This window comes from Parus major, chromosome 5 (genome assembly GCF_001522545.3).
Source record: "Parus major isolate Abel chromosome 5, Parus_major1.1, whole genome shotgun sequence".
Taxonomy (NCBI): Eukaryota; Metazoa; Chordata; class Aves; order Passeriformes; family Paridae; genus Parus; species Parus major.
The window spans coordinates 39,154,613-39,167,944 of NC_031774.1; the positions used below are offsets into that span (position 1 = coordinate 39,154,613).

At 44.2% G+C, this 13,332-nt stretch overlaps 3 protein-coding genes across 3 annotated transcripts; 1 reads left to right on the top strand and 2 right to left on the bottom strand.

The window, feature by feature from the left end:
* Positions 1-227: 227 nt before the first annotated feature.
* On the bottom strand, positions 228-6,919 carry LOC117243690 (DNA mismatch repair protein Mlh3-like). Its single transcript, XM_033515246.1, has 2 exons — positions 6,613-6,919; positions 228-5,828 (listed from the first exon to the last, which is right to left on the bottom strand). The coding sequence occupies exons 1-2, from the start codon at positions 6,899-6,901 to the stop codon at positions 2,431-2,433; spliced, it is 3,687 nt and encodes a 1,228-aa protein (XP_033371137.1). The 5' UTR covers positions 6,902-6,919; the 3' UTR covers positions 228-2,430.
* ACYP1 (acylphosphatase 1) lies at positions 6,915-8,120 on the bottom strand. The gene is made up of 2 exons (XM_015631106.2): positions 7,964-8,120; positions 6,915-7,560 (listed from the first exon to the last, which is right to left on the bottom strand). Exons 1-2 carry the CDS (start codon positions 8,045-8,047, stop codon positions 7,345-7,347), a joined length of 300 nt encoding a protein of 99 aa, XP_015486592.1. The 5' UTR covers positions 8,048-8,120; the 3' UTR covers positions 6,915-7,344.
* A 145-nt stretch (positions 8,121-8,265) lies between these two features.
* Positions 8,266-12,675, top strand: ZC2HC1C (zinc finger C2HC-type containing 1C). Its single transcript, XM_033515247.1, has 2 exons — positions 8,266-10,291; positions 10,966-12,675. Exons 1-2 carry the CDS (start codon positions 9,071-9,073, stop codon positions 11,245-11,247), a joined length of 1,503 nt encoding a protein of 500 aa, XP_033371138.1. The 5' UTR covers positions 8,266-9,070; the 3' UTR covers positions 11,248-12,675.
* Positions 12,676-13,332: the final 657 nt, after the last annotated feature.

Here is a 13,332-nt window from a genome sequence, read left to right on the forward strand (position 1 = left end):
GACAGTATCTTTCAAGTTCACAGAAGAATCTATCATCTGTATCAACACAAGTCCAATATTTTATACATTTAATAGACAAAGATTCATGTCCCTGCTTTTTCTTGAAGGGAAAATCCTTGTTCAATATACACATTGCTCATAAAGTTAGGATTTACTTGCTCCAAGGCTGGTGAGACTTAAGACTTGGCAGAGATATAATACGATTTTTTTGACAACATCAGAAAAGGTGCTGAGGGTAATAATGTATATATTTTGTGCAGGCAAACTCCATACAATTACCATATTTGAGCACTGATTTTCACTTGCCTCAGTTAAATCATGAAGATATACCAGTGTAATGACACAGCATAATGTAAGGAACAAAAATTGCCAATATAGTTGGCATAACAACAAAGACCAGGTTGAACTAGGATAGTTTCCTACTACAAATGCATTGTTCAAAAAGGTATCCAATGGTGAAATAAAGTTTGATAATTTTTTCTGTAGCAATCAGTTTAAACAGTATGAAGATGTCTGGGTCTGGCCTACAATATTTAATATCTCTGTTGAGCACATGGCTTGCAGCTGGAAGAGATGACAGACGGCCACTGCTGTCATGAAAAAAGAGGATGTCGATTATTCTTACCTACTTCCACCTATTGCTAAGCAGTGCTACTTCCCTAGGATTGTGTATGAAATGCTATTCTTAGGGGCTATGAAATTCTAAATCAACACCACAGGGTAACTGACACTACTCCTAAAAAGCAAAATGGAAGCATAAGAAAGTGAAGAAATCCTTCCGCTCTGGGTCTTAACAGCAGTCCAGAACAGCACTCAGCATTAAGAGGTGTGAATGCTGTGTTAGGACACAGTTATGTTTATTCCTACAGCTGAAAGGAACAAACATCCATTGCTTCAAAAACATAGGGATGAACATGTTTGTTGAACCCTGAAAACCTAAGACCTATAGGATCTAGCCACAGCTCAAATACCTTGTGAAGGTTTGGGAGGTCCAACTCTTAAAAGAATAAAATCAGACATCTACCCAAAGAGCTGACAGAGTTTAGAAAGACTGGCACCACTGATACAATGGAGAGTAACAACAATACTAAGGCTAAGAACAGTGCCATGGGAGGTAAAAAGATGCAATACAATAAATGTCTTCATACTGCCTACAGACTGTACAATATCTGAAAGCATACAAGTACATGAGGTATCATCTCTATGAACATGAATCCACTATCCAATACTTTGGATAGAAGATCAAGTACTACATCTCAGGGCTTTGACTTCTTACTAAACAGTACAATGGGCAACAAAACTGGTATATCACAGAAACGAAAATGTTAGTCAAGGAGTGGATATTTGCACTTGCAAGTAGTTTTGCTTAATAAAATTTGCATCAAATTTTCTTCAGTGGAACACAATAAATATTAAAAACTATTGGCATTAATTATTATACCTATAAGGGAATAACTCAACAACTGAAACATCTACTGCACCAGTGTTTCTGTGACTGGTGACAATCAAAAACAGAACAAACCAAAGGCCATGACAATTGATTAGACAATTTTTTTACATAATAACTATCTAGAAAGAAGTCCAAACTACTTTTTCAAAACAAATTACGCAGTAGGAAATAAAGTCTACACAAAGAACGGCTGTATCTTCACTCATAAAATCTGCCTATAGACAGAATGAAGAACAACTTGAGAACATAGATATATCCCTTGATATATTCCCTTTCCCTTAAAGGGAAAATCATCAAAGACAGGACTAGGCAGACAAACTAGATTAGGAAGATGCAGAAAGTCAAAACCCAACACAGACATCAGAGAAGACTCATGAACACTGTGCCCCTGAAAAATAAATACAGTGCAGGGTTCTTTCACTAATGGAAAAAGTCTACCATCAAAACAGCAACAACGCTGTACAACACCTGCTACAAAGAGTGAAAGAACAGCCTGCCTTCTAAAATCCGTGCAGAGGAGACTACACATTCTCAATGAAGTTAGATTTTTTATTCATCTTTCAAGGGTAACTTTAAATTTTGTATGCAGTTTCAAAAAAGATCATTTTAATATAAGGCTCTCTTTAACAACACATTCTTAGAAACGTAACTGTTTAGGACAAAATGGTAAAAAACATGGTACTTTTCTGGTACACTTACTTTGAAATATGTTTCTCATTTTACATGTGACAGCAATTATATGTAACTGTTATCACAAAGAATGTCATGATGCCCAGTGAAAACAAGGCAACTATCTGTTAACTGACATGATGTTGACATTTCTTTTTACCATTTCATTAAAAATTATCTTTTAATATCTTTACTGTTAATGTTTTACTGTCTCCATAGTTCCCAACACTTTCTTGTTTTCCATGCAGCTATTACCTATAAGGCAGTGACTAATTCAGCAAAAGCACTCAGGTGCTTCCAGAAAGATTATTTCATGCACCTAGAAGAACAGTTTTCCTCATTCCATTTTTACAACTACAACCCCTCTTACCATTCTCTGAAACAACATTCACAGCCATTGTTGTTATATCTTGAATACAGGCAGTTTGAAATCCTTCACTAGGAGGAGTGCCATAGGTGCTGAGTCCAGTTGCTTTATTGATGTATACTGTCCTTCCCGATAAAGCATCAAAATCTTGCAGCCAGACAGAACACAAATCATTCCTGGGATTGTCTGTGCTTCTGTGGTCAGCAGAAAATTCCAAGTTCCCTTGTAAAGTCACTTGGGGAACCTCAGTATCTTTCATATTTTGTTCTAAGGATTCACCTAACGTACTTTTATCTTTACAGATGATGTTAGTACAATCATTTTCAGCAGGTAATGATAAAACACTGCCTAAAGAGATTGTGTAATCTCCTTCTATACTGCTAAGTGGTGATGAGCTGACAGGACTCTTCACAGACTCTGCTATGACATCATCTGGTTGTGAGCACGCAGCCTCCTTAGAAATGCTGGACTTACACTCCCTCACTTTTTCCACTGAGGATTTGTATGTTTGACAAACATTATACAAGTTATCATTATTTGAGGATTCAAGATCAAAAGAATGGTCATCTTTTCCGTTTGAGTCTGTTTGGAACTGTTCACCAAGTTGTTTGACTTCTTTGTGATCAGTTTTCATTCTAGACAGTTTGGATGATAATGATCCAGGAGGTCTTTTACAACTTGTATTTTTGTTACTAACCAGAGAGTAATCAGACAATGTCAAAGGACTCTGACAAAGGGCTTGTTCGTCCTGTGACACTTCTCCGCTGCAAAATAAAGTCTTTTCAAAGGAACCAAAACCTTGGCTAATATTATTAGAATCTGTATCTTCAGCAGGTGGAGTTTCACAACTGTTTAAGTTATCATGATTGTCATTCCCATTCTTTGAAAAGTCACAGTTAGTTTCTGAATTAAGAACTGGGAGACCACATTCACTTCCCTTTGACATGGGTGTTGGTACTGTAGGCTTAACTCTCCCATAATACCTCCTGAACTTTTCTAATGATCCCAACTGTGTGGACAAGCTCAGTTTCTTAGAGGGCTGAGGTCTTGGCACAGCTATCTGTCTTCTAGTGTTTTTGATAACAATTTTCTTGCGAGGAATACCTGAAGAAGTTGCCAGCGGCAATTCCATATTATTTGATGTTTCATAAGGTCTTTTATTGGTAACAGTAGGCATAGCTATCTCCTCTCTCACCCGATGTGACAAAGGTTTGTTCTCATTACTATCAGTCATGCATACTTCTCTGGTAAAAGAAGCTGTATATTCTTTATTAATATTACTGGAAATACCCTTAGTATTTGAAGACTGAATCACAACATTCACTTTGTGGTCAAAAATATCCTTGGCACTGACAGGGCCAGGCCTACACTGTGTGTTTAATGCAAGATTTGTTTCTGATTGTTCACAGTCATGTGGGGACTCATTTTGCATAACACTTTTTATGAGGTCTCTAAGGCACAACTTTAATGCTGATGTCCCTCTTCTGGCATGATCTTTCACTTCAGTTGTTTCCCTGTTTCTTCTTGTGTTACACAGTCTCATTAATGAACTTCCAGAGACAGTTTCATGTCCCGCTGCTGTTTCAGTAGGGTCTTTTCTCCCAGGCAGTGACTGAATAACATCCTTATTTAAGACACGGACCTTAATGCTCTCCTGTATTACTTGACCTTGCTGGCTGCCCACATCTTTTATATTATTCTCTGCACAATCCCATAGGTCACCACAACCGTCTCTTTCTCTTATTTCTGATCTGGCCCCTCCACTAAAAGAGGAATGAAGATGTTCTGAAGGTTTCAGATGAGTATCTGATACTTTCTGGGAACTGTTAGTGTATTTTGGCTCCTGTTCTGAAGTATTTGATTTAATGAAATCAGAAACTCTGCCATCTTTGCTTGGCAATGGACTCTCTGCTTTACTGTTTCTACATGGATCAGATGACTCAGCAGTGTTCTGAACAGGGGCATTTTCAGCTTCCTGTATATTTTTACTTGACTGTATAAGACTTGAACTTTTTTTTCCAGTAATGGATTTCCTCTTGACATCTTTTGATTGCAAGGTACACATTTCATAAGAATCCACAATTTCATTACATGCTTTCTTAAAACTTTCTTGGACGCTCTTCTCATCAAGAACTGAAGGCTTCAGAACTGGAGCATTATGCAAACGAAAGTCATTATGTTCATTAAATTCTCTGATGTCCTCACTACATGGTTCAATAAATAAATGCTCTCGTTTCAAAAATGTTTTCACTCCTTCCTCTATGCAAGTTAGAAGAACATCCCAGTTCTGGAACTCAATCAGAGTCTTTGCAGGCTCCAGGCACATATCATAGTCACTGTAAGCACAGGTTACATTGAGAACAAAGATCCCATACAACTCTGGCCCACAGCGATGGCGACCAGGGCTTGAATTAGCCTGACGGCTTGCAGGGACACTTTTTGCCTTGCAAATTATACTTTCTTTTCTTAATAAAAAATCAATTAGTTTATGTAGTCTTGTCTTTAAAACAAGTCTTCTATTCACATACAAGAATTGCATATTCTTATTGTAATGTCCCTCAGTACTGATAAAACCACTTATCTCAAATCCCCCAGACTTGTGATTTACTTCTCGCAACTTCTGGGATCTGCCCAGTCCATAAATTTGACAAAACCGAGAGTAGATGTCTCTTGTCTTAGGGAGCTGAAGCACCATAGAACAAGAAACATCGTTTCTTAAAGAAAGGGAAACAGAAGGATGCATTAGCGAAACAGCCTCTACCTTCTGTCTCACTCTCTCAATTTCCAGCACAGGATCCATACATTTTCTCCTCACCGGCAACTGATGGAACAGATTGCACACAGTGACTGTAGTTCCACCACTTGGTCTGTTCAATTCGGCTTCATATACTTCCAGTGCTTGCCCATTGTGGAACAGTTTCATAAATGTTTTTGCTGTCCTGCTGGTCTTAGATGAGATTTCCACTACACTGGCCATGTTGGCTATACTTGCCAAAGCCTCTCCTCTGAAGCCATAGAAAGTCAGGTTCTCCAAGTCCCTCACTGAACTGCACTTGCTGGTGAAGTAGCGCTTTCCAATAACCTTTAAGTCCTCTTTCCCTATCCCACAGCCATTGTCCACCACCTGGATCTTAAAAGCTTCCAAATCCACCCTGATAGCTACACATGTTGCTTTGGCATCGATGCTATTGAGGACAAGCTCCTCAACACACTGTCCGAGTGAGTTGACAGTGACTCCAGAACGCAGCCTGGCTCGCACATCTTCCACCAAGCGTTTGATCATGTCAAAATCTGTTAGATGAGAAACACAAGTAACAGCAGGGAGCTCACTGCTCCATGTTCCTTAAAAAATGGAGAGAAAACAAAGAAAAAAGTTAAAGAAATACAAATTAAAGATGTGAAAAGACTTTCATTTATTTCATTTACCCTCATAAATACACTTAGTTTTCTTGGCATTCAGAGGCTTTTTCTGTGATTACTTTCATGCTCAAGCTCTGACTACACATTGACAGTGCCTTCAGGGTAGATAGCCAGGAGCCTCTAAGCTCCTTACTAACTACATGCTGTGTTCTCAAACTTAGTATACCCTAATTACACTCCTACTGTATGAGGCAAAACTCAAAGGACCTGCAAGCAAAAGGTCTCTACTGCAATTTTCATCAGAATTGTGGAGTAAATATCACCAAGAACTGGGCAGAAAGCTGCTTTTCTCCTGTTTTAATCTCTACATCCTCACAAAAATTTACAGTGCTTCATCCTGGTCAAAGAGCCTGCTGCTCCTTATCCAGGAAAGGAGTAAAGCAGGCTTGGCAATGGGTGTCAAGCAAAGAGCAAGATGTTTACGCGAAAAAGAACCCACTGTTTTCAAGTCCCTGGCTCCTATTGGTTTCCTAGTGGCATTCAATAGGCCTTCTAGTCGTTCCTGGGGATCTGGTGCCGCCGCTGTGAAAGGTCTCCGGAGGCTCCCTGGCCCCGGAGCTGGGGAGGACAGGGCGGACCCACGGCTCAGCTGTTCCGTGCCCTCCCCTCACAGCTGGGGCGCGCTCTGCTTCCTGTTCCCGGCCGCACCCGGGCCCCGCACCCGGGCCCCGCTCCCGCGTCCCACCCTCGCCCCCTCAGCACCCACCGGAGCGGAGCGGCCCCGCAACGGCCGCCGCGCGAGACCAACGGAGCCGGGCCGCCGGGCACCCCGCGCGGAGCGACGGCGCGTGCGCACCCGCGAGCACGGGTAAAGAGCACGCCGGGAGTTGTAGTTTCCGCCCGACCAGGTCCAAGGAGGCCGGGAGCTCGGCCCGGCTGCGGCTTTCCCGGCGGCGATTCCTCACAGCGGCACCGAGGTGGGAGGGAGAGGGACAGCTTTGGCAACAAGATCCCGCTCTGAGGACTGTCATCCACTCAGCCCCTCCATCCGACATCCATTCCACACACTAGGCGGAAACCAAGCAATTTTATTCTACAGAAAATAGTCAGTTCTGGAATAAAATAAATTGTTTCCGAGGCATTTAGTGTATAGAAATAATGATTTTAGCGATGTTTTCTGTCGGCATTGATCCTGTGATTTCCTTCACCTGAGTACCACACTCTACAAATTTCAGATTTATGTTATGTACAACTCCCCGAACCATACACACTTGGAACCAGAAGTTCTGGCCCTGAACAACCCCTTTAACAGAGCTCTTCCTCTACCCACTGGAATTCTGTGGAAATCGGAGCATCAAAGTAACAGTGCAGCAAAACAATAAATTAGAAATCTAATAAAATAAAATTCTCTAGAGCTGAACATTGGCTGAGTGAGGAAGAGGGGAAATGATCCATGAGGGCAGCTCACATTCCAGACTTTGCTTCTTCCTGGACAAAGTCACTTCAAAATCTGAAATTCCTTGTGCTCCAGAGCCTTGATCTTCTTCTCATTGCTGAACTCCGCTCGGCTGATACGGGACTGGGGACTTCCTATCTTCCTGAGCCATTCCTGCAGCTCCTGCACCCTGGCAGTCGGACCCTGGATTTGCCCTTGAACAGTGCCGTGGCTGGTATTTTGGACCCAGCCAACAAGCCCCAGTCTCTTAGCCTCCCCCTGAGAAGACAATGCAGAGCAAAATGAGGTTAATCCAAACTGTAATAGAGCACTAGAACAACATTCGCATACAGGAGCCAATTTTGTTGGCAAGACACAGACCTCCAAGGGAAGTTCCTGTGGCTCAGACAGCAGGAAAGCAGCAGAAGATTCACTCAACTCAGTATATTCTTTCACACGAAAAACTGGGGCTTAAACAGTCATGCTTACGTAACCCGGCTGGGCTGCCAGCAGCACCGCGATGCCAGCCCCCTTCAGCAGCAGCCGGAGCTCAGCCCTTGGCCGCGGCCACGACCCTGCCCGCCCGCCGCTCGGCCCCTCCAAGGCGCCCGCAGTGGGGTGACAGCGGGCGCGGCGCACGCCGGCAGGCAGGGCAGCCAGCCCCCGGGGACGCAGCACTCACCTGGGTGTACTTGCGGAAGAAGACGCCCTGCACCTTGCCGTGCACCTCGTAGTCCACGGACACCAAGCCCTCGCCGTCCGCCATGGCGGCAGCACCAGCTCCTCCCGCTTCCCCTGCCGTTACAGCCGCCGCGCGCCCCGCTGCGCCTGCGCCGCGTGGTGGCCGCCGGGGGCGTGGCCTCCCTCCTGCGACCAATGAAGAGACGTAGCGGGATCGGGCCGGTCCCTCATTCGCCGCCTCATGAATAATGCACGTTGGACCGCCTCACGAATAATACACATCGGATAACGATATGAATAATGCATGTTGGACCGCCTCACGAATAATACACATCGGATAACGACATGAATAATGCACGTTGGACCGCCTCACGAATAATGCATCAGGACCGCCCACGGGCTCGGCGCTCGTGCCGTGGCGGAGCGGCCGCGCGGCCGGGAGCGATCCAGGGTCTCCCGGCAACAGCCGCCAGCAGCGCGCGGGACGGGCACAGCTCCGCCCGGGGCCCCGGCGGCCGCGGGCAGCGGTAGCGGCAGGAGGGGTCGGGCCATAAGCGCAGCGTGTGGCGACGCAGCTTGCCGAGGAGAGAGGCCGGCGAAGCGCCGGGCGCAGCCCCGCAGGTAACCCCGCCCGGCCCGCGGCGTGAACACCCGACACACCCCGGGGGATGTGGTGGAACGAGCCACAGGAAGATTGTGCCGAGCTTGGTCGGACTCCTGCATGTCAGATCTGTGTGACACAGTGGTGGATCTCATTGCCAGAACTGAAGGGACACGTTATGGGAAACTGCCCGGGGAGTATAACAATTCCTCTGTCATTGCAGTATGTTTCTGCTGCTACCATGACAAGGCAAGGCTCATACAGAACGAGAAATAAAAGTGTGTCTTATTTCTGGCTGTATAAACGGTTGTGACTAGAAGAGGCAGCACGGGAGCTCCCTAGATGGAAGGAATGTAAAGATTTATAGAAAGCAGAAAAGTTAGTTAATACTTATTATAACCTTTGTCTACAGCCTCCATGCATAAACTGTTAGGACATTTGTCCAGTTTTGATAAAATTGTCTGTAATGGCTTTGCTTCTAACCTCAGGCTCTTTCTCAGGCACTGAATGGCTTTTTTTCCACCGATGGCTCCTGTGGTGGCAGCTACTAAGTTTTCTCCTGATTCCCAGCTGAAACACCAGAAGAACAGCTTTCAGCATGGATTCATATTTGACAAAGAGGAAAGTTTAAAAGATCTCTATGCACAAAAGAACCAAAGATACTCCCATTCTATGCCTGCAGAAAGCACTCAAGACAGGCCCAAGCATGGAGGCTTCTGGTCAGGTGGACTAGAGAGCAAGTATCTCATCAGCCAGGTCTGTACTCAGTCAGCTAAATCATTAGGCAGACAAAAAGGAGTGGACCGTGCATATCCCCTGCAACCAATTTCTCACCACCAGAGGGCAAGAACTCCACTGCTCAACACTGGAAGTTCCCCAAACGTGCAGGAAGCTCCAAATACTAGATCAAGCTCATTAAGCAAAGGGATGGTTCCAGCAAGGATGTCTCAGTTAGCTGCAGTGCTCTGCCCTTGGACAGGGGAGCCTGAACCATCCGCTCCCTATCTGTACAGGAGAGAGCCGGCCCACATCCTAAAGCTGGAGGCAGATGGAAGGAACCTAGAAAAGGCAATTCAAAAGAAAAAAGCCCTTCTTGGAGAGAAGCTAAAGAGGACAGAGGAGACGCTTAGGAGGGTTCAAAGAGAGAAAGAACTTATCAAGGTAGAGGAGAGAACAGAAAGTGAAGTGGAGAAGACCAATGAGCAAAAGGCCACAAGGCACCCTGAAGAAAAAACTTTCAGAGCTGCAGAGAGGCCAGATGTTGACATCTTCAGTGGGGCAAAGTTCACTGTCCCCAAGTCTGGCACCAATCTTCACCCCCAAGAGCTGGCTGTGGGGAAACTCGAGGAGTGGGTGGTGGCCACAAAGTACAACAAAACAAACAACAGCAAAATACGAGACAGCAAACCCACAGAGCATTCAGCTTCTTGTTCAAAGCTGGCCCCAAAGCATAGCCTTTCTCTCTCTGCCTTCTCAGACCAAGATTCTGATGACCACCCATCTGCAGAGATGCTATACATGCAGGCTGCCAGTGCTGTGGAGCAGGAGGAGTTTGGACAGTGCAGCTTCTGCAAACGCAAGTTTCTCTGCACAAGGCTTGAGAAACATATGAGTGTCTGTGGCAAGAACCAAGACTCCAAGAGGAAAGTGTTTGACTCCAGAAAGGCCAGAGCTAGGGGAACAGAACTGGAACAGTATCTGAAGTGCACGAGCTCAAGGAGTCCTCAGGTAATGTGCAATCCCTTCACCTCCCTGGATCCACATCTACTGTTCACATTCCTTCCACTTCAACATCTGACTGAGACACAAGCACCTTCCCATGTACATGGGGCTAAGGTATACAATACAGCTATTGCTTCTGAAAGGTTCTTACCAAATGGATAAAACAGATTCATTTAAATTCTCATAGATAGAGGCAGGAGTCCTGACTTGGCTTTATAATATATCGGGTGTACTGCTAGAGAAAACTCACTTCCTTGGTATAGCTAGGATGCAGACTGGTTCTGCTGCAGTAAAGCTCTGTGACATCAGGGGCTGCAGGGAGCTGACTAAAAATCCAGATAATAATAGTCTGTTAAAATGAAGGCAGTGAAAACATGCAGCTCTGTTCCTGCAAAGCAGATGTAGCAACCCTCTCTGGTTCCTTGGCCCTGCTGCTTGCTTTCCTGGTTATCCTCAAGCTCTTTGTTTTCTAAACACTGATGTTTCCGACAGTGTTTCCTTTACATCCTCCTTTGTGCTGGTTTTCCTGATTCCCTTTGTGGGACTCAGCTTCTCAGGCTGGGTTTTACATCAACAGGGAAAGCACAGGGACAGGTGACATGGGTTGGGCTCTGAATGTAAGTTTAAGAATGGAGGCTGATGGTGGTCCCAGTTGGCCTGACTGCCTTTCCCTTCCACAGAGTAAAACACCACCCAGAAAGAACAACTGGAAACAGAAGCACGAGGCTCTCATCCACATCATGTCACAGGCCCGCCAGGTGCAGCAAATCCTCGCTAAGGGGAGGAAGGTGTCTGACCTGCCCCCATTGCCTCCCATTGAAAATCCAGACTATGTTGCCTGCACCTACTGCGGACGCAAGTTTTCTCCCCGAGTAGCTGAGAGACATATTCCCAAATGCAAAAATATAAAGAATAGGCCCCCACCTCCACCACAGAAGAGACGCAGTACTCTTATAAGATAAGGCAGTGCCCAGCTGTACCTGTTGCTGTGATTCCCTGCCTGTTTTTTGCCAGACTCACAGCTATAGACATTTGTGGTTTTGGCAATCTCAACACTGGCTGCAAGCTTCTATGCACAGCAAGTGAACAGCTCAGGATGAATAAGCTGAATAACAGAACTTGTATACTTTGACTTGGAACTTTTCCTCAGCACAAGAAGCTCAGGATCAGAAATTCCAGCGGTTAGAAAAGCTAGCAATAGCAGGTGCTTACTGTCTGACTCCTTCTGTCAGTTCATGTGCATAGAACAGTGATACTCTGAATCACCCAGGCCCTTGAGGCAACAGAACAACTATCACAATCAGATTTGATATTTAAAAAAATGGAGTTTTCCTGCAGGCCAAGTTGCTAGGAACCTCTAAAAAAAAAAAAAAGCTAGCTCAAGCATCCTTAAGTCATCTGCTTATATTCATTTTGGTTACTGCAGTGGTAGGGAAATATGACAAAAACATATCCCTTCTTTTCTTCTCGAGATGTTATTTTTCTAGATTCTGATTATTAAATATATTAAACTAGTTCTCTTGTGTAAAAGTTATTTTAACTGGTCATACAGTGGTCTATTCTCACAGTAAGAATGACTACTTTGTATGAGAAAGTTCCAAGCAAACAAGGAATAAAAAAACTCCAGCAGCTCCTTTTGCAAGTTCTCCAGTAGCAATAGCAGCAACTCATGGGAACCTGGGGAAAGATGCAAAGCAACTAGATTAAGCTGGAATAGTCAGAAGTTGAATATGAAGAAATACTTCAGCCTTCAGTGAGTGAAGCTGACTCCTGAAAGAGGTTGGAGAGATTCTGTCATCTATAGATGCATGAGAAGAAATCTCAATTCCTTGGCACGCCCTGGAAAAGCATGAAGGTCCCAGAAAGGATCACTGCTGCACTGTGCCAGCCAATGATATGTGTACAAACCTGAGAGAAAAAGCAGACTCAAAAGAAGGGAAAATAGTTTACTGTATCCAAACTGATTGGAGAAGCAAGACCAATGCTTTAACTTCAGGGTTTCAAAAAAGAGGATAGCAAGAGGTGTCAAAAGGTAGGAATTACCTAATTCCTGGAAAGGGGTAAACTGAAACCTTTACGCCAGCCTCCTTGAATTCATGAAAGGTAGAAGTGATTTGAACACACTGGTTTAAAAATTCAGCACCACTGCCTGTCTTCTATATTAACTCTGCTTCCCTTGCACTATGTTTTATTGACAATATTTAGTGGACTCCAAAGGTCAGCAGTGTAAATGCTGACATGTGGATACACACAGAAAAGGACTCGATGTTGTAAAATAAACCCATGTATTGGGGACTTCTCATAACTGACAGGCAAATGGCTAACACTGAGATTGAAAAGATTGAAACTGTAGATTAAACAAAAGTTATTAAATCACCAGGCATCATTTGTTACCTGTTTTGTAGCTAACTGGGAAGTTCACCCCTCTTTGCTATTGTTTCAATATCCAGAAAGTCTCCGATAACTGGTTTAAAACTTAGTAAGTTTTAACTAACATTAAGTAATGTTAGACAAAGTATAAGGCTCAGCACAGAGATTTAAGGTGCTGTTTTGCTATCATGGTTAGTTACCCTGACACTACTCAAGCTGTGTTATTCATGCCAGCTCAGCTTCCTCTTTTGCTCCTGCAGCACAATCCCCCTCTCAAAGACATGCTGCATTTTCAGCATCCAAATCTCTAGTGAATTTTAAGTCTTTAACTCTGCTCTGCCTGTCAAGATATTTCACAATTTAATAAAACTTCTGATAAAAGTGACAGGCTTTTAAGTACAGTGTGCAGGAACAGTTGGCTGAGCAGGTGTCAGGCAGGTTCTCCCTTCTGTAGGCCTTAATGATCAGTGAAGATCTTCTGAGAAACAGGTAGTTCTTCCCTTAAAGCCTCTCTTCCTGTTACTCATTTTCCCACTTGGCACTCAAACTGTGGAAATAAACACACACACACACAAAAGCTCCTGACGTCACTAGGAGGAGATGTAGCAGTATGAGAAAATAATGGGGTTTTTGTTTGGTTGGTGGTGGTTTCTTTTAATGAAGGGACACAGAAACTG

Excerpts from the sequence above, each read along its gene's own strand:
- ACYP1 (XM_015631106.2), bottom strand. The coding sequence starts at position 8,047 with ATGGCGGACGGCGAGGGCTTGGTGTCCGTGGACTACGAGGTGCACGGC. Across the intron at positions 7,561-7,963 it reads TCTTCCGCAAGTACACCCAG|GGGGAGGCTAAGAGACTGGG; the intron begins GTGAGTGCTGCG and ends TTGTCTTCTCAG.
- LOC117243690 (XM_033515246.1), bottom strand. The coding sequence starts at position 6,901 with ATGTCGGATGGAGGGGCTGAGTGGATGACAGTCCTCAGAGCGGGATCT. Across the intron at positions 5,829-6,612 it reads TGCGGGGCCGCTCCGCTCCG|GAACATGGAGCAGTGAGCTC; the intron begins GTGGGTGCTGAG and ends CCATTTTTTAAG.
- ZC2HC1C (XM_033515247.1), top strand. The coding sequence starts at position 9,071 with ATGGCTTTTTTTCCACCGATGGCTCCTGTGGTGGCAGCTACTAAGTTT. Across the intron at positions 10,292-10,965 it reads CGAGCTCAAGGAGTCCTCAG|AGTAAAACACCACCCAGAAA; the intron begins GTAATGTGCAAT and ends TCCCTTCCACAG.